At 42.7% G+C, this 27,059-nt stretch overlaps 1 protein-coding gene and 1 pseudogene across 3 annotated transcripts; both read left to right on the forward strand.

Moving 5' to 3' along the window:
* Positions 1–9,381: 9,381 nt before the first annotated feature.
* Positions 9,382–14,062, forward strand: LOC311363317 (annotated as a pseudogene). The gene is made up of 3 exons: positions 9,382–10,176; positions 10,308–10,462; positions 14,028–14,062. The product of its transcript is annotated as an uncharacterized misc_RNA (transcript).
* An 837-nt stretch (positions 14,063–14,899) lies between these two features.
* Positions 14,900–18,141, forward strand: LOC311362953 (uncharacterized protein). 2 transcript variants are annotated; one of them, XM_084482866.1, is made up of 3 exons: positions 14,911–14,981; positions 15,449–15,549; positions 16,595–18,141. In XM_084482866.1, the coding sequence occupies exon 3, from the start codon at positions 16,602–16,604 to the stop codon at positions 17,538–17,540; it is 939 nt and encodes a 312-aa protein (XP_084338992.1). In that variant the 5' UTR covers positions 14,911–14,981; positions 15,449–15,549; positions 16,595–16,601; the 3' UTR covers positions 17,541–18,141. The 2 variants fall into 2 exon arrangements, with proteins under 2 accessions (XP_084338991.1, XP_084338992.1); XM_084482865.1 differs by lacking the exon at positions 15,449–15,549 and having other exon boundaries at positions 14,900–14,981.
* The last annotated feature ends 8,918 nt before the right edge of the window (positions 18,142–27,059 follow it).

The raw sequence follows: 27,059 nt of genomic DNA on the forward strand, positions 1-27,059 counted from the left end.
TTTTGAAAACGGTAAACGGACTGCATTCATACTGCGCCTTTCTAACCAGAGGTCACTCAAAGCGCTTTACAATACTGCCTCACATTCACCCATTCATGCACACATTCACACACCGACGGCGGGGTTGACCACACAGGGCGACAGCCAGCGGGTCAGGAGCAGTTAAGGGAGGGAGGAGCTGAGTCTGACCGACTCGGTGACTGAGAACCGCGATTCACCTCTACCGGAAATACGAACGAACAAACGACTCTTCTTGGCGAACTGACCGACGCGATCTGATTCATTCAAATGAATCGTGAAATCCACCACTACTCAGGAACACCTCGACTCTCTAGGAGGAGCCGGGGATTGAACTAGCAACCTTCCGGTTACCAGCCGACCCGCCGTACCCCTGAGCCCCCACGCTGCCCGACGATAACAAAGAGAAACACCTGAAACTCCAGTGGCCTGAAATAGATTCAGCGCAAAGGCTCGCATGTCAGTGTGGATCGACGTACACATCTGAGCCAAACGTTGCCGCTGTACCCCCTGTGGGGCTCCCACCAGGACAGGACGTCCCTCAGTCCTTCCAGAAGGCGCTTGGCAGAGGATCCTCTGACCGTCCCTCCTCCTCATCAGACTCGTGTTCTTAAGCTCATTATACGGTTTGCTGTAAAAAAAAACAAAACCTAACACGTCCACAGCGATTGGCTGATTGATCCGACAGTCCTCTGACCCTCCCTCGAGAAGGGATTGAACACGACTCTGGTCTTAAAAGCGCTCTGGAAATGTAATTTCAGAAGCCATTTCCTCCGGTTTGACCCGTTATTGAATGGAAGGGGGGGGGTGGGGGGGGGGGTGCCACCGTTTCCGATTGTGTGATTCTTTGCGTCACCTGACCCTGCTTGACTTTATAAACACGCCTTTGTGTCGTCAGACGCCCTGTGTGCACAGCGTGTTTGTTTCATCTTCTTTCACCTGTGAGAAACACGGAGCGCATTCATCAGTGTCAGCTCGTGTGAATCCCCGCACGCATGTGTTGTTCTGCATGTGACGTTGTGTGCTGCTGCACGTCACGTGAGAGAGGGAAATGCGTGCGCATGTGTTTGTGTGTGTGTGTGTGTGTGTGTGCGTGTGCGTTTGTGTGCATGTGCGTGTTTGTGTGTGTGTGTGTTTGTGTGCATCCAAGAGTTGAAGGTTATGCAGTCGGCGAGATATCAGTCCTCCAGATACACACACACTAGTGCACACGCGTGTTGCACTATCCCCAGAGCTGTGTGTGTGTGTGTGTGTGTGTGTGTCTTCCCCTTCTTATTAGGAATTCCGTTCACCTCTTGAAAGTCTCCAGAGGGCCACACCCAGCAACACAAGTCAGTCCCTTTCTCTCTCTCTATGTTCCTTCTTACCCTCTTACACGCCCCTCTCCTCCTCCCAGTCTCTCCTCCTCCCAGTCTCTCCTCCTCCTCCTCTCCTTGTTTCTCCCCTGCTCCCCATCGCCTCTCCTCTCCTCTCCGCTCCTCTCCACTCCCAGTGAACCAGATGTAAACACATCTGACTGTACCACTCTAATGTATAGAATGAATGTATATTATCTGTATTGGCCTGGGTTATCTCTGCCCTTTCCACCTTTCAGCTTCATTCTTTCTGCTTTATCTCACCCCACTCATCACCCCCCCCCACACCCCCTCACCCCTCTGCCCCCCACCCCCCCCCCTCCCCAGTGACCTCTGTGACCTTCCTTTGAACCTTTTGACCTTGTTTCCTTGAATCACTTCCTCCTCCAGCGAACAACAGTTTCAGAACTACATGAATAATTAAGTGAGAGTGAGAGATGAGAATACACAACAGAATTAAACATAGTATAAATAAATAAATACATAGATACACAGTATATGCAGTCTGCCCCCTCATTACAATATTTAGACGATGAATCAAAATAGACAGATAGGGAGATAGATAAAAGGACAGATGGAGAGAGGTGTTTCATGTGGTGCACATCCTATAGGTGTCCTGTCGCCATGGGATACAGAATCCATAGAACCGTGTACTCTGCTCTGATTGGCTGAGCCTGAGCCTGGCCTTCTGCTAATATGGTTACGGATCATTGAGGATGCTCCTTTTATTTTCTTTCTTTCTTCTTGTTCCTTTGTTTTTCTGCCCCCTGGTATCCATTTAATCGGTGGACCTCTCTCTCTCTCTCTCTCTCTCTCTCTCTCCCTTCATCTCTCTTTCCCTCTATCTGTCTCACTTTCTGTCGGCTCCCTCTCTCCCCCTCCCCTTTTGTATGTATTAATTCTATCCATCTCTCCCTCCACTCATCTATCGCGTCCCTCTCTCTTGTTCACTATCTGACCATCCATCCATCCATCACACACACTCCCACATTGTGCACTCAGATCCTGTCCCCCGTTGGGCTGTGGAGGAGGGGGAGGAGGGAGGGGGGGGAGGAGGGGGAGGAGGGAGACGAAGGAGGGGGAGGAGGGAGGGGGAGGAGGGAGGGGGGGGGGGGATGGAGACGGAGGAGGAGGCACAAAAGGGGGTTCACAGCGAGAGCTCCATCTTAGGGACAGATCTCAGAGCTCCTGTTTTCAGCTAATTATCACCTCTGCGGGGGGGAGACTATCGCTGACGACGTTAGACACAGCGCAGACGCAGCACGGAAACCAAGTAGCGCTCGCATCGCCGGCGGGTTTGTTTAGTGGTGCACCACAGAAGTGGGTGTTTGTCTGGGATGAGTCAGGAGCAGCAGACACACAGCAGCCTGCGTCGAGTCCAATGAAGGGAAATGTACTGGATCCAGTGTGTGTGTGTGTGTGTGTGTGTGTGTGTGTGTCTCTCTCGAGGGAGGGTGCTGGACAGTGTAGAATGCATTTGGGGTCAATTGAGGTAAATTATATAAAATTAGGATCTCCGTTGGTGTGTGTGTGTGTGTGTGTGTGTGTGTGTGTGTGTGTGTGTGTGTGTGTTTGCATTCGGGGTCTGTGTGAGCCTTTGTAAAAATATCACAGAACAGTCAGTCCGACAGCCACTAATGCAACGTAATGGTACATATACGCCTGAAGGGGTCTGGTTAAAACAAACAGGTCTGGACCCCCACACACACACTCTCTCACTCTCTCACACACACACACACACACACACCACTCCGAGGGCTTATAGACTCAGCGCGACCTTTGACCTGATGTCTTATTAGCTGAGCGGCGGGCGTGTGTACCGAGGCGTAAGGAGGACTCATCGCGTTGTTGTCGTGTTATATTTAAAGCTGTGCTGCGGCCATCCCGTTAAGGATTACATAACGCACCTCTGTGCACTTCTCCTCAAAATCGAGTTCACAGCCATGGTGAATAAACAGACCAGGCAGGAGGAGGATGCAGCAGAATTTGCGCAGGCGGAAAACTGCAATCAGCGAAGAGGAATGTACGACATGGCCTCGTTTCCACCGCTCACATGTCAACTGAATGGAAGCGTCCTGTCGCTGTATATGCCAGATGTCAAAATGAAACCCTGTCCATGCTGTATGATGTAGAGAGGAGCGCAGAGCAACAGGGGTAGGCAGGGTTGCATTAAGGGGGGGTTGACTCCCAGCCAAAAGGTAGGGTCTCAAATGTCCTTGGTTGACCCCTAAGCATCCTTGAGCAAGAGGCCTAATCACTTGACCCTGTCCTGAACGACTGGACCGATGGATAGTAGCATTATGCTAAAGTAGGAGAAAAGCTCAGAGTCTGAAATGTATTGCTCCCATCATAACCTCATAACCTCATAAACTGAGATTACACTGAAACATTTAAACTGAGGGCATTAAGCAGACGCTTTTATCCAAAGCGACTTACAGTAAGTGCATTTTTCAGAAGAAAGAGTATATTTAAACAATAGATCATGACAGGCTATGGTATACGGTCATTATACCACACTTAAGGGGCGTTGTCCATACCGACGCGACCCCCTTAACTGTGGTATAATGAGAACATTTCACTGACTGAAGTGATCTATTGCTTTTATAAAACACACACACACACACACACACACACACACACACACACACACACACACACACACACACACACACACACACACACACAAATCTGGACCCACGTTTCGGATAGAGGTGGGGTAGAGGCCTAAACATAAACACATATACTTTGGATTCCTTTGGATTAATCTCCACCGTAGCTGTGATTACTGACTCGTTTTGTGATTGCTAGACACAGAATAGGCCATTCGGAGATGCACTTGTCCCTAAGCTTTCAGATTTAGATGAACTATTATCCAAATGTCTCCATTATTAGCTACTTGGGTAAAGCTACATCAGGGCTGGCTCTTGGCATTTTTATGCCCTAGGCGCAATAAGGATTTATCTCTTTTATAAATGAAGATTACTTCTCAAACAAACACTTCTATTAAAACAAATATGTAAACAAATCAAAAAAGCTGCATCAAAAAAAACAACACAACTTTTGTGATAAACAAGGAGGATAAGAGAAAACATCTAGACGATAACTCTTCAAGCAAGAAAACAAAATATCCCTGTTTGCAGAGAACATTAAGAACTTACAATAGACTGAGGCAATATTTTTCCATGAAAGAATTTTGTGCAGGTTTGACACAATAATTAACAAAGTCAGACAGCCAAAGCAAATATTCTTTGCTTCAACATGTATTGAAAAGGCGAGGGAGAGGGAGAGAGGGGCAGAAAGAGGTTGTGAGACTGAGAGAAAGGTAGTTAGAGAGGTTGAGAGAGAGAGCTGTAGAGAGAGGTGTAGAGAGAAAGAGAGCGGGGCAGAAAGAGGCTGTGAGACTGAGAGAAAGGTAGAGAGAGAGAGGTGTAGAGCGAGAGGGGTAGATGGAGAGTGTGCGGGAGAGACAGTGACAGTGAGAAAGGAGAATGGGGCGTGGTATCCCCATGGTTACGACCCACACCATCTTTGTGATACTCTAGTACTCTTTTAGTAGTCTTTGCGTATGAGCAGATATTTCTTGAGTGTATCTGGACGGTTATAGAGACGCTAAAGTTTGCCTATCGCAAGCAAAAAAATGTCGCTGCTGCTGCTGCGGAGTATCTAGCTATACTACGAATGAAACGTCTACACCTAAACGCCATTTTGACGTTGGCATAAGAGGATGTACCAACATAGTGAGCTTCACTACTCCTCTTTGCTCCGTTTTCTAAATTGTGCGCATGAAGGCTTGGACGGTTGGACCTTTTCATTGTGGAAAACTTGGAGAGCTCTTTGATCGGTAAGTCAGTCTGCAATCACTGGCCCTTCTTACGTCTTGGATGCGCATCAAACATTGACTCCCCCCCCCTCACTCCCCCCACTCTTAGGGGCACAGTTCAAGGGCTCCTGGCCAGGGCAGATTAGACATTGTGAGGAACAGGGGTTCAAAGTCTGTTTCTTTCTTTATTTCTGTATGTTCTCATTTGCTATCTTAAGGCACAATATGAGGATTTATTACATTTTATTTGTCCTATGTCTTCTCTATTAATTTCAATAGTGTGCCATAAACTATAACATTTCAAAACGTGTGTCAAATGTGGGTTTATTTTGGTGACAAACCGCACTCTGCCATTTTTTATTTATGTTTATGTACATTGAGTTGAATGTGAGTTTGACATAAACTCATGTTGCTTAGCAACCAGAGAATGACATGCACATTATTTTTTAATAATTGATATAATTCATTTCAAATAATCATTTAATGCATAACACACCCATCTCGATTGCCAACTACAGTCTATAGAGAATAAAAGTAATGCATATACGTACATGTTCATTAATACATACATTCATCTGGAAAGAAAACAGGTATTATTGCTAACCGTAGAAATATGACAAGCATATTCGTGTGCATTATCTAACATTATCATCATTATCTAACAACGATCAGTCGTACTCATCGTTAATGATATCATGAACCCATCTGGATCAACACATCATCATTATCGTGCATCACTTGTCATTGTGAAATCTGGCCTACTTCTGCTCTTCAGCCTGGATGTAGAGTGCTATTATTACATTTACTTACAATAACACTTAGAATACATTTTTACTAAAGCCACTTACAAATGAGGCTGAACAAATGAGGCAAAAATGTTTCGACCTATTGGTCGAAAAGTGGACAGAATGCAGATTAGCTAGCAGGGTTTAGCATTTATTGACAATTATAAGTGGTAATGCAAATAGTTACATTACAAACAAAACCTTTCTCCAAAGTGTTTTCTCATTTCAATAGCATTAGTAGGCCCTACACCTCAACAAAACCTTCTACGTTCCACGCCACTCACCTTCCTAATACATTTAGAAACGTAACTTCACGTTGTGAATATTGAGATTCAGGCGCTCAGCTCATTGTTGGAAATGACAGCAACAACATCCTTATCGTCAACAACACCCACATGAAATGAACCGAAAGCCTTTCTTAGCTAACGAGGTCCCTGGGTGGTTGGGGTTCCGTGTCGCTACAAAGGCAGCCGATTGGTTGGTTTCCTCTCTGGTGGTTTGCCTCGGTCAACAGTTTATTGGCTTTTGATGGAAGTGTCAGCGGGGAACCAGACTCTACCCTACCCTTGATTTGAACTATGTGTCCACCTGTGGTGTCACCATCTTAATACAACATCAAGGTTTCACTCAGAATAATTTTATCTTGATTGTAAAAATAATAAATACTGTATTCATATTTTGTAACTTAAGTAGACGTTTTTATCCAAAACAATTTCTTCAAGATACATGTCATTAAAGGGATATGCAGAGATATCAATAGATAGACATTTGCTTGTTTGTTTTACCCAGATTCAGATTTTTTTTTAATTCAAAATGCGCAATTTTTGCATCCAGAAGGGGAGATCACAGGGTTAGCCATTACTTTCTGTTAGCCACTTAGCTCTGGTTGATGGGGAGGGGAATAGATTTCAAATCACTTTCCAATGAGTTCCAACATTATTTAAATGGGCAAATACTCAAAAAAGAGTACAACACAACATGGGTTTGTATGCATATAGGTTTTATACACATAAACCTGTGATGTGATATTTATATTATCTGCGGCTTCTGGCTGGCTGGTCTATGCAGAGACTTGTCTTCCCCCCTGGGAAGACCCTCACAGTTGGGTAGGTCCAATCACAAGTCAGTGGTGCGTCGGGTCGGACTAGGGAATCGGACCCAGAACCCAACCCCTTTCGCTAGGGAGTTTAACACCCTAACCCCTCGACTATCCTGCCCAATTGACTAAATCATATTCTGTACATGTGCCGCCCTTTATTCTCTGTGAAGGATAATAAGCAAAGCTTCCTTTGTCTTCCATTCCTTCGCTTGAACTCTCTTGTCGAGTGAAAACACAATTTCTGCCGGCCTCTACCTCGAGACATGCTTGACTGACAGGACATCAATCGGAACGCACTTATCACCTTTTTTTTCCGTTACATTGAATGCCCTAGGGCAATCGTTGCTGATGCTTAGGCCAGTGGAGTGATGGCCTGTGAAGTGATTGATTTACAATGAAGACATGCTAAGTGAGTGGACCGCTGTAGTGGTCACTTACAGGTGACCCGCCGACTGGGCTCAATCAGCCAGGACTTGTTATGAAAAGAACATTCTACCTTTTTAAATGTCCCGTGACAGTTACCAGTATTCTTTATACCGTTAAACTTAATATTCTTTATCTTCATGCTGTTTGTTCACAAACTGTGGAAAGTTTATCAACCCTGCAAAGTACACCATACTAGCTTACTGTTTCAAAGTCCCCAAGTGAATTAACCTCAAAATATTTAAAATCCATAAAGGCCATGAGCCACAGTTGTGAATATACAGAAATCACTACTCAAGAGTTTAATTTACGGTGAAAGAGGAAGTATAACAGGGTTATATTTTACAGCATAACAGATCAGGACTGAGAGCTCAGACAACGGCAGAAAGGATTCCACACCAATACTGAACTGTAGCCTAACAGGTAAGCAGCTCACACCTCAAAACTAATCACATATTTATTTTATTTGAATGTTTTGCAAATTAAGAAATATGGACCGATATTGTATTTATGATCAATGTGTGTTTTGTGATGCTACATTTTACATTTTTAAAATGATGAATTTAAGTAAGTTATAACCACAAAAGGCATTATTACTAATAGCAGGACGGGGTTTGTGTGGGTGTATCAGTTGATACTGTATCAGTGATAGCTCTATTTCAGTGGCGATTTCTCTAAGACTGCAAGGGAAGCTCAGCTTCCCCTAAAATTTCAAAAATTAAATGGTCAAATATATACTGTTGTGTTAACATTTCATTGACTAAAAATGTGTTAGAACACGTCCATTTCGAAGACAAGTTCGTTCAGAATCAGCTGCTTATCGCAGGTCGACTGACTCGATTTCCTTCTCATACATTCGTCACAGTGCGTTTGCCTGTTGAAGCTCAGCGTCCATCCGCTTCAATGGGGCTGCATAGAACAGCTTTTTTTAGTGCGTCGAAAGTCAACGGTCATTGGATAATGGTAATGCTGCGATTATGTCCATCCCACGGACACTCAGCGTCTCTGGGGGTGAATGGAGGAGTGGGCTGGCCTGGACGCTGGGCTTCTGCGTGATGATTGGAGGGTCTGCGAAAGACTACCTATAAAACTTCGCCGGAGCTCTCTTCATTCCTCAGTCCCATCGCAGATTTTGCAAGCGAGTCGGAAGATGAACTGCAACCTATTTCTTGATATTTGCTTGGTGAAATTGCTAGACAATTTTCATTGTACATTTCATACACTTATTCACACAATTCCTTGCTTCAGTTTAACATAGTTCCCACATTTCCTTGTTCAAGTTTAATATCGTTTTGGCAGGTTTGCCAACTTTGGGTTTTTGGCTGGAGTGAGACTCTGTAAAATCTGTTGATGCTTATAATAACAATGGGGGGGGGGGGGGGGGGGTATTATGGGGTTGCGGGCAGACAGAGACAGAGCTGTGTGATTTCTTGGTGTTCCTTAAAGACATGGAGTTGGACAGTGCAATGCCTCAGCTTTACAAACTGTTCTCATTAGTGGCAACATTTGGAGCTACATCTGCAGGTGTAGAAAGGAGCTTCTCCTGTTTAAAGCGGCTCAAGTCCTACACCTGTAACACAATGGGCCAAGGCCGTTTAAGCAGCCTAGCTCTGCTGGCCTAGAGCAGAGTGAACCAGGAGCACCTCCTTCACTAGAACAGAGTCAAACAGGAGCACCTCCTCCACTAGAACAGAGTCAAACAGGAGCACCTCCTCCACTAGAACAGAGTGAACCAGGAGCACCTCCTCCACTAGAACAGAGTGAACCAGGAGCACCTCAGCATTATTTTCACCAAAACCGACTCACTCATTCTTTGCTACTATTGACCAACGGTGCAATGACCATTAAATTAGTGTTTTTGTGTTTTTTTCAAGGTCCACCATGTCGGAAAGTCATCTAATGGTCTTTTTAGTCCTCTTTCTATCAATCCTTCCTACTGAATCAACTATCAGAATCCTCAACTCAATCAACGACATGAAGAAAATCCCATTCGGCCAATCGGTGCCCCAGCACAGCCTTGTGCTGCTCCACTGGTTTGCCAACACCATAGAATTTGACAACAACGACTTAATAGAGCTGACCTTTGACCCAAACAATGGAGACTATGGCACTCATCACTATGGAAACTATGAGAGAGTCCTGGATCGACTGCCACCCGGCCAGCAGTACTACACCCTCGGCAACAGCAACCCCATGATCAACAATAATGGAATCTCTTTGCCCTCTTACGTCACTGGTGACCTAAACCATCTGTTGGGGGGTGAGGAACTGAACAGGGCCCGCATCATATTCTCACTCTTGGACCAGGACACCATCGACCAGGTGTTCATCACACAGCACTACCAGGCCTATGAGGGTCAGGGGACTGTGTATGACCCAGTGCACACCTACCAGATCACCATCAACCTCCTGAGGGAGCTCAGAGTCTTCTCCTTGGACCAAAGTCAACAGTCCGAGCTGTCAGAGATTGGAGGCGACTTCGGGAGCAGCATAAATAATCACAAACTTTCCTTGATAAGAAACATGTGGGGCCAGCTGGCGTGTGTTGGACTGCTGGTGTTCATCGTGATCAACGAGAGGAATTTGCCTTGCAGACCCAACAGAGCTCGAGAACCGAAGCTTCCTCTGAAACCTTACGTTAGAGTACCGGAGAGTCCTCTGAAACCTAACGTTAGAGTACCGGAGAGTCCTCTGAAACCTTACGTTAGAGTACCGGAGAGTCCTCTGAAACCTTACGTTAGAGTACCGGAGAGTCCTCTGAAACCTTACGTTAGAGTACCGGAGAGTCCTCTGAAACCTTACGTTAGAGTACCGGAGAGTCCTCTGAAACCTTACGTTAGAGTACCAGAGAGTCCTCCGAAACATAACGTTCCAGCAAGCGCAACTCAGGACACATCTGTGAATATTCCAGAAAACGACTACAACTACAGGCGATTCGATCAGGACAGGGACAATGATCAATGTTGTTCTACAGCCTGCAAGATATTTGGAGGAATAGTAGTAATAATAATAGCAATAATAATAATAACAATAATAATATACAAGTCCAGAACTTAATTTATATGGCACCTTTCGAAAGCAGATTACAAAGTGGATGACAGAATAGAATGAAACCAGAATAGGATAATAGAATAGGTGAAACACTAAGTAGAGAATAAATAAGACACCAAATACAATACAATCATAGACACAATAAATATAAACGTTTGTGAATGTAGAGGGGTGCCAGAGCCTGCCTAGCTTTAAAGGTGATGACAGTAGAGGTGAGAGCTGGCACCCATGGGAAGGCCAAGGTTCACTGGAGTGGAGTTCCACGCCATACCCTACAGGGAGGAGTGATGTTAGTGCTCTACAAGAACCAGCGGGACCAGTGGGATCCTTCACTACAGTACTGGGCCACACTGGGGAACCTTTGAAACATCGGTTCCACTAAACAGACGCCATCAGGTCAGGCTCCACAAAGACATACGTTTTAGTCTTTGCTTTACCAGAGTGGCAGACAATATGTGAACAATATCAAAACTATTTTAAAGGTATGTTAACAGGGAAAATTACAGGGAAGCACACACTATAAATTGTTATATCCGGTAATATGTAGATCCAGATGTGTTCAGACAGACAGACAGGGTAAATGCATTTGACAATTCAAGTACTACTGTATGTGTGTGTGTGTGTGTGTGTGTGTTTGTGTGTTTTATGCTTATAAATCTGTGTTTTTTAATTTTCTTTGTACATTTAGAAGGAACTACAATCATTATGTGCCTTAATAAATGTATCTTAATCTGTATATCTTTGTTGGTAGTTTTAAGGCTCTCTGCATTAAATGAGACAATTAAATGAGACATCTTTGAATTAAATACAAAAACACTGTTTGTGATAACGAGTTATGGGTTCTTCCTTATTATTATTATTATTATTACTATTCGGCACTGCAAGTGAGGGTGGGCGCTACCATTACATGTTAGGAGGTGTGTTCCCATGGGGAATGGTACATTGTGCAAGCATTTGGCAGTGCTACCAGAGCCCGTCTACGGAGAGCCTTGGCACTCTCTATTGAGCCCCATTGTATCACACTTGGTTGCAGTTCCATTAGAATTCCACTGGGGGTGATCGCATGAGTGCAGATTGAACGGGGGTCTATGGGGCTAGACGGCTAAATGGATCTCTTTCACCTGCTTGTAGATTCCGCAAGTTCAATATAGATTATAGCTCAAAAGTCGAATGAATGAGTACTTATGTCCTTTAGATTTCTTACAGTTTGGGCCATTGTTGGCCATACAAGCTAGCATTCTGCTAATGAATGCTGATTGGTCAGGGACGGTTTTGTGACTAATTACGACCATATATAATGATATCAAGCTTTACGCTAAGATCTTAGCAAAATGATTAGATACAGTGTCGCCTAAAATAATTCACCTCGACCAAACGGGATTTGTTAAAAAGCGATTATCTTCAGATAATTTGAGACGTCTCCTCCATTTCATACACGAATCCTCGGGGATGACAACCCTGTGCGCTGTTTTATCAATTCATGCCGAGAAGGCTTTTGACCTCTGGAATGGTCCTCTCTTTGGTTCATTATGTTGCGCGTGGGCTTTGGTGGGGAAATCATGGGAATGTTGAAAACGCTTTACAGTAATCCATCAGCCATGGTATTGACAGGCACCCAATGTTCCTCCCACCAAAGTTGTCCCGCCATCTCTCTCTCTCTCTCTCTCTCTCTCTCTCTCTCTCTCTCTCTCTCTCTCTCTCTCTCTCTCTCTCTCTCTCTCTCTCTCTCTCTCTCTCTCTCTCTCTCTCTCTCTCTCTCGAGCCATTGGCTCAAAAGATCTGTCAATCGGTAGATATAACCCAGATAACATTAAAAGGCACAAACCATCAGCTCTCCCTTTATTGTGATGATATAATATTATACTTTGCCGCTTTTCCACCGCCAGTACCAGCTCGACTCGACTCGACTCGCCACACCTTTTTTGCGTTTCCATTGGCAAAAAAAGTACCTGGTACCTAGTACCGGGTACTTTTTTTTAGTACTACCTCCGTCGAGGTTCCAAGCGAGAGGAGTAGGTACTTTTGTGTGACGTAAACAGGCTGCTGGTAACTGATTGGCCAGCGGCTGTAAATGGGAATAATCACTCAAAGTTAAGTTGTGTCCGGCGTGGTTGGAGTCTACGAACCCGCTCCCGAGGGGGACACTGATCAGCGTTTCGCCGTGTGTGTCGCTCCTTTCCCGGGGCTAGAGTTAGGCTGCGCGTCGTTATGTGTGTCGGGCGTGGTTGTGTGTGTCCGGCGTGGCTGGAGTCCACGGACCGGCTCCGGAGGATCAGCGTTTCGCTGTTTCGTTTCAGTGTCGTTCCTTTCCTAGGGCTCGAGTTTCGCCTCTATCAACGTTACCGTATGACAACAATAGACACGCAGTAATTGCGCTTTTTATTTTATTTTATTTCCCATCATAACCTTTCCCGGGAATCAGGAAATTGTCTTGATCAGATTCAGATTTCCCGGGAATCGCGTCTCCCGTGATTAAAACCTAATGACGACCCGCCCATGGTGGAGAGGTTCTTTTCTACGACCCGCCCACATTGAAGAGGTACTTTTTTAGATGGAAACGCAACCAGTCGAGGCGAGTCGAGTCCAGTCGAGTTGGTACTGGCGGTGGAAAAGCGGCATTAGATAGAGTTCCACAATTCCTCCCGCACGTCCTGAACATATTCCACCAATTTGGTAGTATATCCAGTTATATTCAGACATCCAGTTAAGTTATAGTTATAGTTATAGTTATAGTATAGTTATAGTTATCCAGTTATAACGGACTGGGTGCCAACGGTCCCTGTTGTTTCTCATTTCAAATATCTTTGAGTAGAATTCTACTCCTCTCTTGACATAACTGGAAAGAAGAATTTCAAACACTTGTATAACTGTATAAAGGAAGACCTTGCCCGATGGTGTGATTTAACTTTATCTTTATCAGGAAGAATATCCCTCATTCCTAGAATACATTTTTATGCAGGCATGTTCCCAATACCAACCCCACCTGAGTACTGGGAAAGGATACGGAACGTCCCAAAATCCAGACTTCCATTCTCTTTCAGCCTACTAATGCAGGTGGTTTAGGGCTACCGTATACTGTACTACATCAGCTTCATGATTCGTCCCCTACAGAACTGGCTGTCTACAAATAGAAATCCTTCTTGTGTAGAAATCGAAAGGAACATAGTGTACCCTCATACACTGGAAAATATTCTATTTGCTGCACTCTCTCCAAAACATTGTGTTTTAAAATAATATAAAATGGTTAGAACAGGGAATCAACATTCTCCCTGGTCTTATGGATGGAGATGTTTTGAGATCCTTTACAGATTTGAAAAAATAATTTAATTTACCAGGTTCATCACTCTTTTTCTATTTCCAAGTTAGAACTGTCAGAAAAACATACGGTGTCCCTTGGGGTTCACCACTACCTATACGGGAGCGTACCTATGTTCCCCGGGTCCTATGTTCCCCGGTCGCGACTGTGTTTTTCGTAGGCGGAATCCTGAAAAAGTTCAGCCTCAAGCGCTAGGATTGGACAGGCAGCCTGTCAGGCAAACTCACACGCTGACTCCTAACCCTAAACCTAACCATAACCATAACCGTAACCTTAATATTCATGATTCTTCCGGATTCCACCTATGAAAAACACATTCGCTCCCTGGTCACATACAAAGCGGGGAACATAGGACCCGGGGAATATAGGACCCAGGGACATAGGGATGACCCCACCCATACATCCACTTATCAAACTATCTGAACAAAAGGGCAGCAGAGGCATTGTCTCCAGCTTCTACAAAACCCTTCAAGAAGCAGTCCTTACGCCCATGGGGATAACCACTGTATGGAATACTGATCTAACCCATCACCAATCCCACACCAACTGGGAAAGGCTTTGGGATAACATCCCAATTTGCTCACAAAATTTGAACCACCAATTTAGGTGGGCTAATGCGGTGATTATGTGTCTCTGACCACTATAATTGTACTGTTGTGAATCCTCCTCATAAAGAAAAGAAAAAAAACAACCTTAAATCATATTGCTGGTTCCAATATGATCCCCCAGTACCCAATATGATCCCACCACCCCTGCCCAGTGCTTTTCCTTTACTGTATGTTTAAAGGAAATGAACATACAGCGCTCTAAAGCCCCTTTCACACATAGTTCCAGGTGAATTACAAAGACAACGTGGGCAGGCTTTGAAAAAAGATATCCAACAATACATTCTGCAAAAATTCCAATAACGCCATCTTTGAAGACCCACCATATAACAATTGGATCGTATTGCTTTAAAACAGCTTCCACCATGAGATCCCCCCCCCACCCCCTCAAGTTTCATTTACGGTGAAACAGAAAGTGAAACCGGGTTATACAGCAGCACACCAGATCAGGACTGTGAGCTCAGACGGCAGAAACGATTCCACATCAATACTGAGCAGAAGCCTAACAGGTAAGCTACAAAACTAACAACATTTATTTTATTTGAATGTTTTGCAAATTAAAGGTCCCATGACATGCCACAAGGTGTGGTGTGATTAGCTGTTACAAGCTGTTTTGGAAATCTTCCCCTTATGGCATCACAGGTTTCATTACTAATAGCAGGACGGGGTTTGTGTGGGTGTATCAGTTGACAGTGATAGCTCTATTTGGGGATCAAGCAGCGAAGCTGCGAGACAACCTATTGTTATTGTACGTTTTCCTATTATTATTATGCTTCAATGGGAGTCTATGGCAGCCCATAGAACCCCATGATAAAAAGTTGTGAAATTTGACACACTGATTCAGGACAGTCCCATAAGCCCTCACAGCAAATTTGAGGTCGCTAGCCCATGAGCTCTAGCACCACCAACAGGTCAAAGTTGGACATGCATTCATGTTTATAACTTTTGACCCATTCATCCAATATTCACAATCAAGGTATCATTGGAATCCTTCATCCAAGCCGAGTTCAAGGCACCCTATGACTTGGGTGGCCGCTACAGCCAATCAAATTCGGCCGCAAAGCTGACAAACAGGAAGTAAGCCAATTTCTCAGCACCCCTTTGACATATCATAACCAAACTTGGTACATAGACCCATGACATCATCATGGGGACACTCATTAAAAAGTGACCTTTGACCTCTAGGGGGCGCTGTTATTAATGAATATGTGTTTTAACTCCTCTCTCTTCACATGAGTATATTTCAAGCTTATATTTAATGTCTGGTGATACTGTCAGACCTCCCCATATAGCTCATGAATTATTTCTCATGGAAACATCAGAATTTGGCAGCCATGTTGAAAGTTGTCAAAATCAATAGTACATATCCACAGAACACAAATTTTGACAAATCTTCATGAAACTTGCCATATATGATCTTCAGACCACGCTGAACGCATGTGTGTAACAGCGTTTTTAAATTCAAAATCGTTTGGCTGTGACAGCCAATCAAACTTGATGGCGAAGCCGCCAAACAGGAAGTAAGCCTGTTCTCAGCAACTCTTTAACATATCATAGCCAAACTTGGTACATAGACTCATGACATCATCCTGGGGACACCCAAACAATTTGGTGACCTTTGACCTCAGGGGGACGTCAAACAGGAAGTGAGCTCATATCTCTGCAGGGCCTTCATGTATCCTAACCAAACTTGGCTCATAGACTTATGACCCTATCCTGATGCTGCCCAAGGAATTTGGTGACCTTTGACCTCTAGGGGGGCGAGTGTGATCATATCTCATTCAATCTTTTATTTTTTGACATTCAACTTGTTGAAAGTGCTGAAGGCCGTGTGTCTGACATAGATCTATCTTGTTGATGTGGCTACTCTGGTCTATTCTGCAAATTAGTTCAGCTTGACCCCCACATCACTGCTTGCAGTTATATTATTGAAAAGTAATGCTCACCCTTGGAATAATTATGACCAGTCAGGATAAATTATTGAAAATACATGGTATACTAAGATTATACAATGTTTGTACAATGTTGTTTGATATACAAGAAGAAGAAGAAGATTTATATATATTAAATATATTATATTATATATATTAAATGAGTAAATGTGTTTTGTGTTTTTTTCAAGGTCCACCATGTCAGAAAGTCATCTAATGGGCTTTTTAGTCCTCTTTCTATCAATCCTTCCTACTGAATCAACTATCAGAATCCTCAACTCAATCAACGACCTGAAGAAAATCCAATTCGGCCAATCGGTGCCCCAGCACAGCCTTGTGCTGCTCCACTGGTTTGCCAACACCATAGAATTTGACAACAACAACTTCATAGAGCTGACCTTTGACCCAAACAATGGAGACTATGGCACTCATCACTATGGAAACTATGAGAGAGTCCTGGATCGACTGCCACCCGGCCAGCAGTACTACACCCTCGGCAACAGCAACCCCATGATCAACAATAACAGAATCTCTTTGCCCTCTTACGTCACTGGTGACCTAAACCATCTGTTGGGGGGTGAGGAACTGAACCGGGCTCGCATCATATTCTCACTCTTGGACCAGGACACCATCGACCAGGTGTTCATCACACAGCACTACCAGGCCTATCAGGGTCAGGGGACTGTGTATGACCCAGTGCACACCTACCAGATCAGCATCAACCTCTTGAGGGAGCTCAGAGTCTTCTCCTTTGACCAAAGTCAACAGTTCGAGCTGTCAGAGATCGGAGGTGACTTCGGGAGCCGCATAAATAATCGCAAACTTTCCTCTATAAGAAACACGTGGGGCCAGCTGGCGTGTGTCGGACTGCTGGTGTTCATCGTGATCAACGAGAAGAATTTGCCTTGCAAACCCAACAGAGCTCGAGAACCGAAGCGTCCTCCAAAACGTAACACTCGAACAAGCGTAACTCAGGACACAACTGTAAATATTCCAGAAAACGACTACAACTACATGCGACTTGATCAGGACAGGGACAATGATCAATGTTCTACAGCCTGCAGGAGATGTGTAGTAATAATAATATTAGTGTTAACAATACTAATAATTCTATACTATTATTTAGAAAAAATATAAGTCAAGAAATGTATTCCTAGATTACAAAGTGCTTGACAGAATATAATAAAACCATAATAAAGTACAGAATAAATAAGACTGCAAAAACATACAATCATAAATACAATAAATTTAAACGTTTGGAGATGTAGAGGGGTGCCAGAGCCTGCCTAGCTTTAAAGGTGATGACAGTAGAGGTGAGAGCTGGCACCCATGGGAAGGCCAAGGTTCACTGGAGTGGAGTTCCACGCCATACCCTACAGGGAGGAGTGATGTTAGTGCTCTACAAGAACCAGCGGGACCAGTGGGATCCTTCACTACAGTACTGGGCCACACTGGGGAACTTTTGAAACATTGGTTCCACTAAACAGACGCCATCAGGTCAGGCTCCACAAAGACATACATTTTAGCCTTTGCTTTACCAGGGTGGCAGACAATATGTGAACAATATCAAAACTATGGAAACATAGGGAACCAAAAACTGCAAGAGAAATTACAGGGAAGTAAATCGTTGTATCCGGTAATGTGTTGAAACAGATGTGTTGTCAATCTTTAAATGAGAATGATTCAGACAGACAGGGTAAATGTTTTGCACTTGACAATTAAAGTACTACTGCGTGTGTGTGTGTGTGTGTGTTTGTGTGAGTTAGTGAGTGTGTTTTATGCTTATAAATATGTGTCTTTTCATTTTCGCTGTACATTTAGTAGGAAGTACAATCAGTATGTGCCTGAATAAATGTATCTTAATCTGTATATCTTACATTTTTGGTAGTGCATATAATATACCATTCTGCATGTTTAATGCTCTTTAGTTAAGTATTAACACATTTATTTGACATACTTAATGTATGTATTTACTCTCAATTGTTCTTCAAAATCATATTATACTATATTATTATACTATTGGTGTAACATAAAAAAAAAATCAATATATATTTTTTTTGTAATTTGTGTTCCTTACATTTTTGCTAGTGCTCCTAACTTTGTGAAGTTTGGAACACCAGTGCTACCAAGTGAAAAAGTAAATCTCTATACCTGGATGACAATGAGTTCACCAACCTCCAGCAAGGACACACTGTGTGCAAGCTTTCCTATTCAGTGTTAGAGAATCAAGGTGTTTTGAGGAAGAACACTGAACCACAGCCATTGGTCCCCAAGAGAATGTGGGCGGGCTTTGAGGAAAGAAATCCAATGATCCAGGCTGAGATAAGAACTCAAATCACGTCAATCGTTTGTCGCCTCAATGACAAAACCCTTAAATCATATTTCTTTAAAACAGGTTCCTCTAACAAGAGTCTCCCCCGCCCTTTCCTTGACTGTATGTTTAAAGGAAATAAACATATCCTTTGTAGCCGCAAAGACGCAACACTTTAATCAACTTGACCGGTTGGATCAGAGGGTGAATAGATGGTTTATTCCAGGATGTAATACAGCACAGGTACAGACTAAGGTGGAATAGTCTTAGTGTAGGAGGTGAGGAGCAGTCTCCTGACGTGCTCCTTGGCTGTCCATCCCTCTTCTCACCGAACCAAAGGATTGGGGCGAGTAAGTAGTAGATAAATACACCCCCCAGAGAGGTTTCTGTGGTCTCCTACTTAGAAACTGGAAGTAGTGTGTGTGTACGTTTAACCAACGTTTAACCCCCTGATGTTAGATGGAAGGGTGGAAGTTGTCATGTCGTTGTGTCTTAATGGCTCCGTCACGTCCGTGTCACTCATTAGTTCCAGTGTGGTCCCCCTGTGTGTGTGTCATCCTGGAATGAGGTGTGTTTCAGCTGTGTCATTTGCAGCGTATCGGTGGGGGCCACCCTGTTTATGGATTTATTTTTTTTGGATTATGGTTGTGTGTGTCATCCTGGAATGAATGTAAAAACAAAATATTTTATAATGAGTATTATTTTGATATAAAATACTGTAGCTAGATCAAATGAGTATGTGGGGGAAAAAAAGCAGACTGGTATATACAATATATGTTCATTAATATGGCCTACCTATATATATATATATATATATATATATATACGTATATATATATATATATATATATTAAAGTATGTAGACCTGTTTTAAATATAATGATGAATACTACTTCGACGGTAGGCCTTATGCATTAACGTTAAAGGCTGTCTTTCATGTATTTCATCATGTATGATTAAAGTGTTAAAAGCAATTTCAGCAACCACACCATCTTGATGAAACCTCCTAAACAGCACCGTTTCAGATAGCATACTATTCTATGAAACTATTCTATTCTCTTTTATAATGGTACACTTTAATAATGGTATCCTTATATGTATATGAAACACTGTGGATATGCCTTATATAAACGTGTATCAAATTATCTTGTGGTATATACGAGATACGGTGACTCCGAGGAATTCCCATTAAATATATCGGCCCAGACTATTTAGATGGCAAAAATATTTAACAAGTGTAGAGTTTACAAAATGTGTGTGTCTAATGGCTAGTGACGGCCTGAGCTGATTGACTGTTGCAGTGACCGTGCTTGTGGGTAATAAAACCACCACAAACAGCGAAAACACAGATCTGACGAGATGCTGATCGACTAAAGTATCGACTAAAACTTTATATTTCAGTTATATTAGGACTATAACAATGCGTAACTGTTTTATATTTTGTTTTGATGAAAAGTTTGTTATTAGGCATACAACATACCTGATCCAACCCCATTAATATTATTATTATTATTTTTTATGTGTAGACCATGTGGGTAAAACTAAATCCTTGTTATTGGGGAGGTCTGTTTGATACGGTGACTCCGGGGATTAAGCCAAGACCAGCTCTTGGTGATCTGACCAACATGGTGGCCACGTCTAGCGGTAAGCTACCCAGAAATATGTAGAAAGAATACTGTATATGTATATCTATTTTTATGCCTCATGTTTCTTTCTATTTTTCACATAGCTACACTCCCCCTATCACCTCTAGCACGTGGTATAAAACCTGTTGCCATAGCAGATAGCGGCCCACCGGTCACGGTTAGAAGCCCTCCGGAACGATCCCTCAAAAGACCCGTCAGTGTATTAACATCTGAAACTATAACGAGGATCATCGGTGCTGTCAACAAAACATCAAACCCTGTTCCTGCAGTCTGTGGAACACGTCACTGTTCAGCCCGATGGGAGCATACGACAAGCATTTGTTACTATACAAACACTACTGAACTAGATACCCTCTGATTGATATTGATCAATCAGGTAACGATCACTCCATCCCTGAAGGCCATCGGGGGAGATCCTCATCAGCACCAACGGATGCAGACATTGAATTCTCAGATGATCGTGGTCTAGACCAGTTCATGTGTTGGGTTCCAGAATGATGACTGGCCACCATTGACCTCACCCCCTCTGCCTGTAACTGTGCGTTCACACCAAACTTCGCTGGGCGACACGTTTCAATACAAAGTCAACGTAGAGACGTGTATCGGGCGAAATTTGTCGCGGCACAAACCAGCGGCAAGATTTGATTGACGGGGCAACATTTTTCCACGTGAACGGCGAGCGCGTTCACGTGGATTTGCAGTGCGACAAGTTTCGCTGAAGTTTAAATATTTGAACTTCCACAACAGGTAAAGACATGCAATGGTGGTTATCCAAAAGCCAAAAAGTACGGAGCTGTTTTACAGCGTTATCTAGCCCTGGTTAAACAAAGACAACATGAGCAAGGGGGGTTAACTATCACTTTCCGAGGACGGGCCCAAGGTTCACACAGCTGGTGTAGAGGATCGTGAAGGTGGGGGTCATATTTTTAATAAGATAATGAAACATTTACCTACAAGAAGCAAGAGAAATGCCGAACATATATTGGAATTGTTGAAGAAATCTAAAGATGTATCATGGTCAGATAAGGGAGAGTTTGTATTAAAAGGAGAAACTATTAACAGGTCTCGTATGTATGATTTGTTAAAGAATGTTACTGCTCCCTACAGCGTTTTCGATTCTGCCAGACCGCCGGGTTGGGTTACTTTTCTGAAATCTTTAGCCGGTAACATACTATCTACTATACCTAATAAACGCCTTAGACAAACGGTCAACATATATAAGTACAACCCTCTATTGCATAGTGATAATGCAATTGAGACATCAGAGTTTGAGACACCAAACACGGTATCTAGAAAAAGGAGAAGACGTAAACAATCTGAGCCCTCTTTTAGTTCCCCTAAAATGCGTATGAGCAAGTGGTTGCAATTTTGATGTTGGTAGTTATACAATATATGTGTTTATACTGCGTCTGTATCTTTTTGAAACAAGCGTGTAGTAGACATAAAGAAAAAAAAAAAAACTGAACAAGAAAAAGCTTTTTACTCGTCAATGTCTTGGTCTCGTTAGATGTACAGAAATGTTTAATATCATGCTGCTGTAGCCGATGCTTAAAGGTCTTGTCAAATTATTCTCCAGCGTCAGTCTGCAGTTTCCTTTTAAACTTTGTTTTTATTTTTTATTATAATTTTTTTTTCTAAACACAATGTCACCCCCTTTTTACGATCACAGGTGTTCCGCGTTGCACAGCTGAAACACACCCACTCATTCTAGACGACACACACACACACACACACACACACTACACACTAACTACACACACTACTTCCGCCCAGTTGCAGTCCCTTGATAAGATGGCCCTGGCTATGCTCCAGACAAACGGGTTGGTTCGTCCTCGTTGGGACATACCAAATGGAGGAATATTGGAAATAACACCTGGTATCAGTAGGAGAGGCACTGGGCTGTTCATAGGCTTAAGAAATGTGAAAACAGAGAGACACTAAAATACACCAACATTCTACACCACACAACATAACAAATAAATTGTACCACTTTAAAACATGTTCCAACATGAGTTCCACCCCCGCCCCAAACAAGAGATCCAACAACAGAAACGTTGTTCCTGTTCTGTGAAACGAAGAAAGTTAAGCAGGGTTGTATTTAAAACCACAGCAGATCAGGACTGAGAGCTCAGACAACGGCAGAAAGGATTCCACACCAATACTGAACTGTAGCCTAACAGGTAAGCAGCTCACACCTCAAAACAAATGACATACTTATATTATTTGAATGTTTTGCAAATTAAGAAATATGGACAGATTTTATATTTATAATGAACTATGAATTAGGGTCACAATGTGTGTTTTGCTATGCTACATTTTTTTAATGATCAAACTTAGTAAGTTATAACCACAACAGGCATTATTACTAGCAGCAGAGAGCAGAGAGAGAGGTCGTGTTTCCCGAAGCTCCGTTAGGCAGTGGCAAAAACTACTTAATTCATCATTCAGGTCTACTTTATTTTATTTCATGATCATAATACTTTAGAATATATAGTTTGTTTCCGTCAACCTCCATTGCTCGATTCAACAATACATTTTGGCACTTTGACTACCGGATCAGACCGGAGCAAAAGCCTTGGACTTTCCTATCGCCAACATGCCTCTGTACTCTGATGTCTCAGGCACGGAGACTGGGAAATGCACAGACTGCACCAAACTGCAACAGACAGTGGCTTTATTTGAAACGAGGCTAGCAGCATTAGAAAAGCATTAGACTCCTCCAGGATACAGTGCCGATGGGTGAGTTTGCTGAGCTAGCTCAGACAAATACACAACAGGATGATCAAAGCTACACTGTATCCTTCCCGAAGCTGGACAAGAGAGAGACAGTTCCAGCTGCCTCTCACTGGCACAGATTCGGCGCTAAGCCCAAACAACATTCCAAAGCCGGATTAGCCAATCGCTGAAGTTTACCATGCCGCTGAAGAACCGGTTCCTGCCACTTCAAGAGTCCACAAACACGCCTGCCACCCATGCACCCCTAAGCCCCGAGATGCGTCCAGACAGATGGTGTGGACACAGACCGACCATGACCCTGTCGCCAGAGAGGCCAGCTGTGCATGCATCTGCCACCCGTGCACCCCTGAGCCCCAGGATGTGTCCAGACGAACGGTGCGGACAGAGACCGAACAAGAACCAGTCGCCACGGAGTCGAGCTGTGCATGCGTCTGCGACCGCCACTTAGGGCCCATCTCACAGAAAGCAGATGAACCAGACACTCTGATTGTAGGAGATCAACCATAAAGGATATAACCAGTAAGAAGATCAAAACATGCTACTGATTTTATTACCACTTCTCAACTTGATTTTATGTTTTTAACTGAAACATGGCTAGAACAAAATAACAGTGCAACTGTTCTGATAGAGTCAGCTCCTCCCAACTATAACTTTTTTGATGTATGTAGATCTGGAAAAAGAGGTGGAGGGGTTGCTGCTTGTGACATGAAGGCCATGCCACTAGTTTCTAGCTAAGACAGTATACCCATTCATTTACTTATCCTTCCCTTCTGTTATTGTGGTGAGTGCACGCACTACAATCCAATTTCCCTTTAAGCTCATAACTTTACACAAATCCCCTGCAGGTAAATAGCAACAAATACAAACACACACAAATGGGACTGTTTATTTAATATTGGTTTATGGTTTATTGGTTCTTTTTGATACTTATCATGTTTCTTCACTCATTCCAGGTGGCAACCAGAGTGCGTGCTTAAGGCTGCTTTAAATAGAGGGAACGGCAGGTGGCTCAGATGTGCTGATGGTGGGAGATACCATCTGAGATTAGCTCATGGGAGACATATGTATGTATATGAGCGTGTATGTAAGTTTATGTGTTTATGTAGAATATATAGCTTGGACTTGGTAGATGTTGGGAGAGGTATTATGTTGTGCATTGAATAACAAATATTCAATAGTAATTTGGGTAAAACATGTGTTAATTGAATACCTGGGTAATGGTTTGGCTAAGGGGAGGGGCTAGGCTCATAAAAGCCTGCCAACCACAGTGTAGGAGGTCAGTTCGTTTTGAAGACAGTCAGAGTGGTTGACTGTAGGGCTCTTGATCATGGAGATGTTCAAAATCCTTTTGAATATCTCTTTTACTTTCTTTTGGACATCCAGTTTTTTTTTTGTATCTTGTTACTCCTTTTTGGAAATAAAAAGCACCTCAACTATTTTGCAACTTAAGCCATCGCGTAATCCTTTCTTTAAGTAAATGAACCCGACCCTTTGTATCACTGCTATATTTAAACATGTATTTCAGGGGAAACGGATGTTATTTGGGGGTTTTCCATCAGTTCTACTATTAATTATTTACAGGCCACCCATATACGCTGCAAATTTCTTCAATGACTTTACAGAATTATTGTCTAGCATCTCCACAGACTTTGACTGTCTAGTTATAACTGGTGACTTCAATTTTCATACTGATGATTTTAATAAGTGCGAAAAACCTTTTTACCATTTTGGACACATTTGATATGTCTCAACATGTGAAAGAGGCTACTCGTTGTAAGGGGCACACTCTAGACCTGGTTATCACAAAGGGTCTCAATGTTTCAGATCTCTCGGTGACTGATCCTTCACTGTCGGACCATTTCTGTGTTTTTTTTAATATATCTTTTATTCCCGACATACAGACCAAATCAAATACTGTCAAAAACGGTATATCAATGAACATTCTAATGTACTTTTTAGTACATTAGAAGAAAAAGGCCATCTCCTTGCTAGCACCTCTCAACCCATGTTCTGCTGATAATCTTTTAGAAAACTTTAATTTGAAAATTTAGAAAATCATAGATGTCATTGCACCTTATAAGGTTAAAACGATTTCTGGAAAGCAAAAGGCACCCTGGAGAAAAGCTGCTTTTGTAACAGCCCAGAAAAAAGAATGCAGGAAGGCTGAACGCATATGGCGTAAAACAAAACTTCATATTCACCATGACATCTATAAAGAGAGCCTCCGTGCCTACAATTTAGACTTAAAAAGTGCTAGAGAAACATTTTTCTCCAATATCATTAAAAACCAATACTAATAATGCCAAAACCCTATTTGCAACTGTTGACAGACTGACCAAGCTCCCAACACAAATTCCACCTGACCTTCATTCCACACAGAAATGCAATGAGTTTGCAGCATTTTATACTGATAAAATTGAAGGCATCAGATGCGCCATCAATGTCTCCACTTTAAACAAAAATGTTGGACTACCACCCTATTCAGGCAAAAGTAATGTGGCAATGACATGCTTTAATGTCATAGACTCTAAAACTATTGTGGAAACTGTGACACAACTGAAGCCATCCACCTGTTGCCTTGATACTTTACCTACCAACCTCTTTAAGAATGTTTTTATCTGCCTAGCAATAGACATATGCAAATAGTTAAAAACTCTCTCCAATCAGGCAATTTCCCAAAAGCCTTAGAAACTGCAGTTATCAAACCCCAAAAAAGCGGATGCCTCTATTATTAACAACTACAGACCAATATCAAATCTACCCTTCATAAGTAAAATCATTGAGAAAGTTGTCCTCCAGCAACTTAGTGACTTCCTGGCATCAACTGCTATGACACCTTCCAATCCGGATTTCGACCCCTTCACAGCACAGAGACCGCCCTTATTAAAGTTGTAAACGACATCTGTCTTAACACAGACTCTGGCAAAATCTCAATACTAATGCTACTAGACCTCAGTGCTGAATTCGACACTGTAGACCATACAATACTTTTGGACAGATTAGAAAACTGGGTGGAGCTTTCAGGCACAGTCTTAAATTGGTTTATTTCCTACCTACAAAATAGGAACTACTTTGTTTCCATTGGCGACTTTGTCAGAATCAACAAACGTGACATGTGGAGTCCCACAAGGTTTGATCTTAGGACCCTCTCTATTCAACATCTACATGCTCCCACTAGGGCAAATCATGCAAAATAACAATATTGACCATCACTGCTATGCTGATGACACGCAAATCTATGTATCGCTATCACCAAATGACTATCAGCCCATAGATCTGTTGTGCCAGTGCATTGAGCAAGTGAAAGACTGGATGTGCCGAAATTTCCTCCAACTAAATGACAACTAACTAAATCCTCATCCTCATCCTGAGGAGGATGAGGATGAGGATGAGGATAAATGAGGACAAAACCGAGATAATTGTATTTGGTGCTAAAACCGAAAGGCTTAAACTTACCCAACACCTTCACTCTCTGTCCCTGAAAACCTCAATCAAAGCCAGAAATCTAGGGGTTATCATGGATTCAGATTTAAATTTCGACAGTCACATCAAATCAGTTACAAAATCTGCATATTATCACCTTAAAAACGTAGCAAGACTTAGAGGGCTCATGTCTACCGAAGACTTACAAAAACTTGTACATGCCTTTATCACTAGCAAGCTTGATTACTACAATGATCTCCTTACAGGTCTCCCAAAAAAAAAATCTAAGGCAACTACAGCTTGTTCAGAATGCTGCTGCTAGAGTTCTAACAAAGACCAAAAAATTTGAACATATTACACCAATTCTTAAATCGTTACATTTATGTCTCCCTGTATGTCAGAGAATTGATTTTAAAATCATGTTGCTAACCTATAAATCCCTACATGGTTTAGGGCCAAAATATTTAACTGATATGCTTCCACTACATAAGCCTTCTAGGCCACTAAGATCCTCTGAGACCAATCTGTTAATTATCCCCA

The sequence above is a fragment of the Micromesistius poutassou genome (assembly GCF_964030765.1).
Source record: "Micromesistius poutassou genome assembly, chromosome: 18".
NCBI classification, from domain to species: Eukaryota; Metazoa; Chordata; class Actinopteri; order Gadiformes; family Gadidae; genus Micromesistius; species Micromesistius poutassou.

What these genes read in the sequence shown, in the direction of transcription:
- LOC311362953 (XM_084482865.1), top strand. Translation starts at nt 16,602, where the DNA reads ATGTCAGAAAGTCATCTAATGGGCTTTTTAGTCCTCTTTCTATCAATC.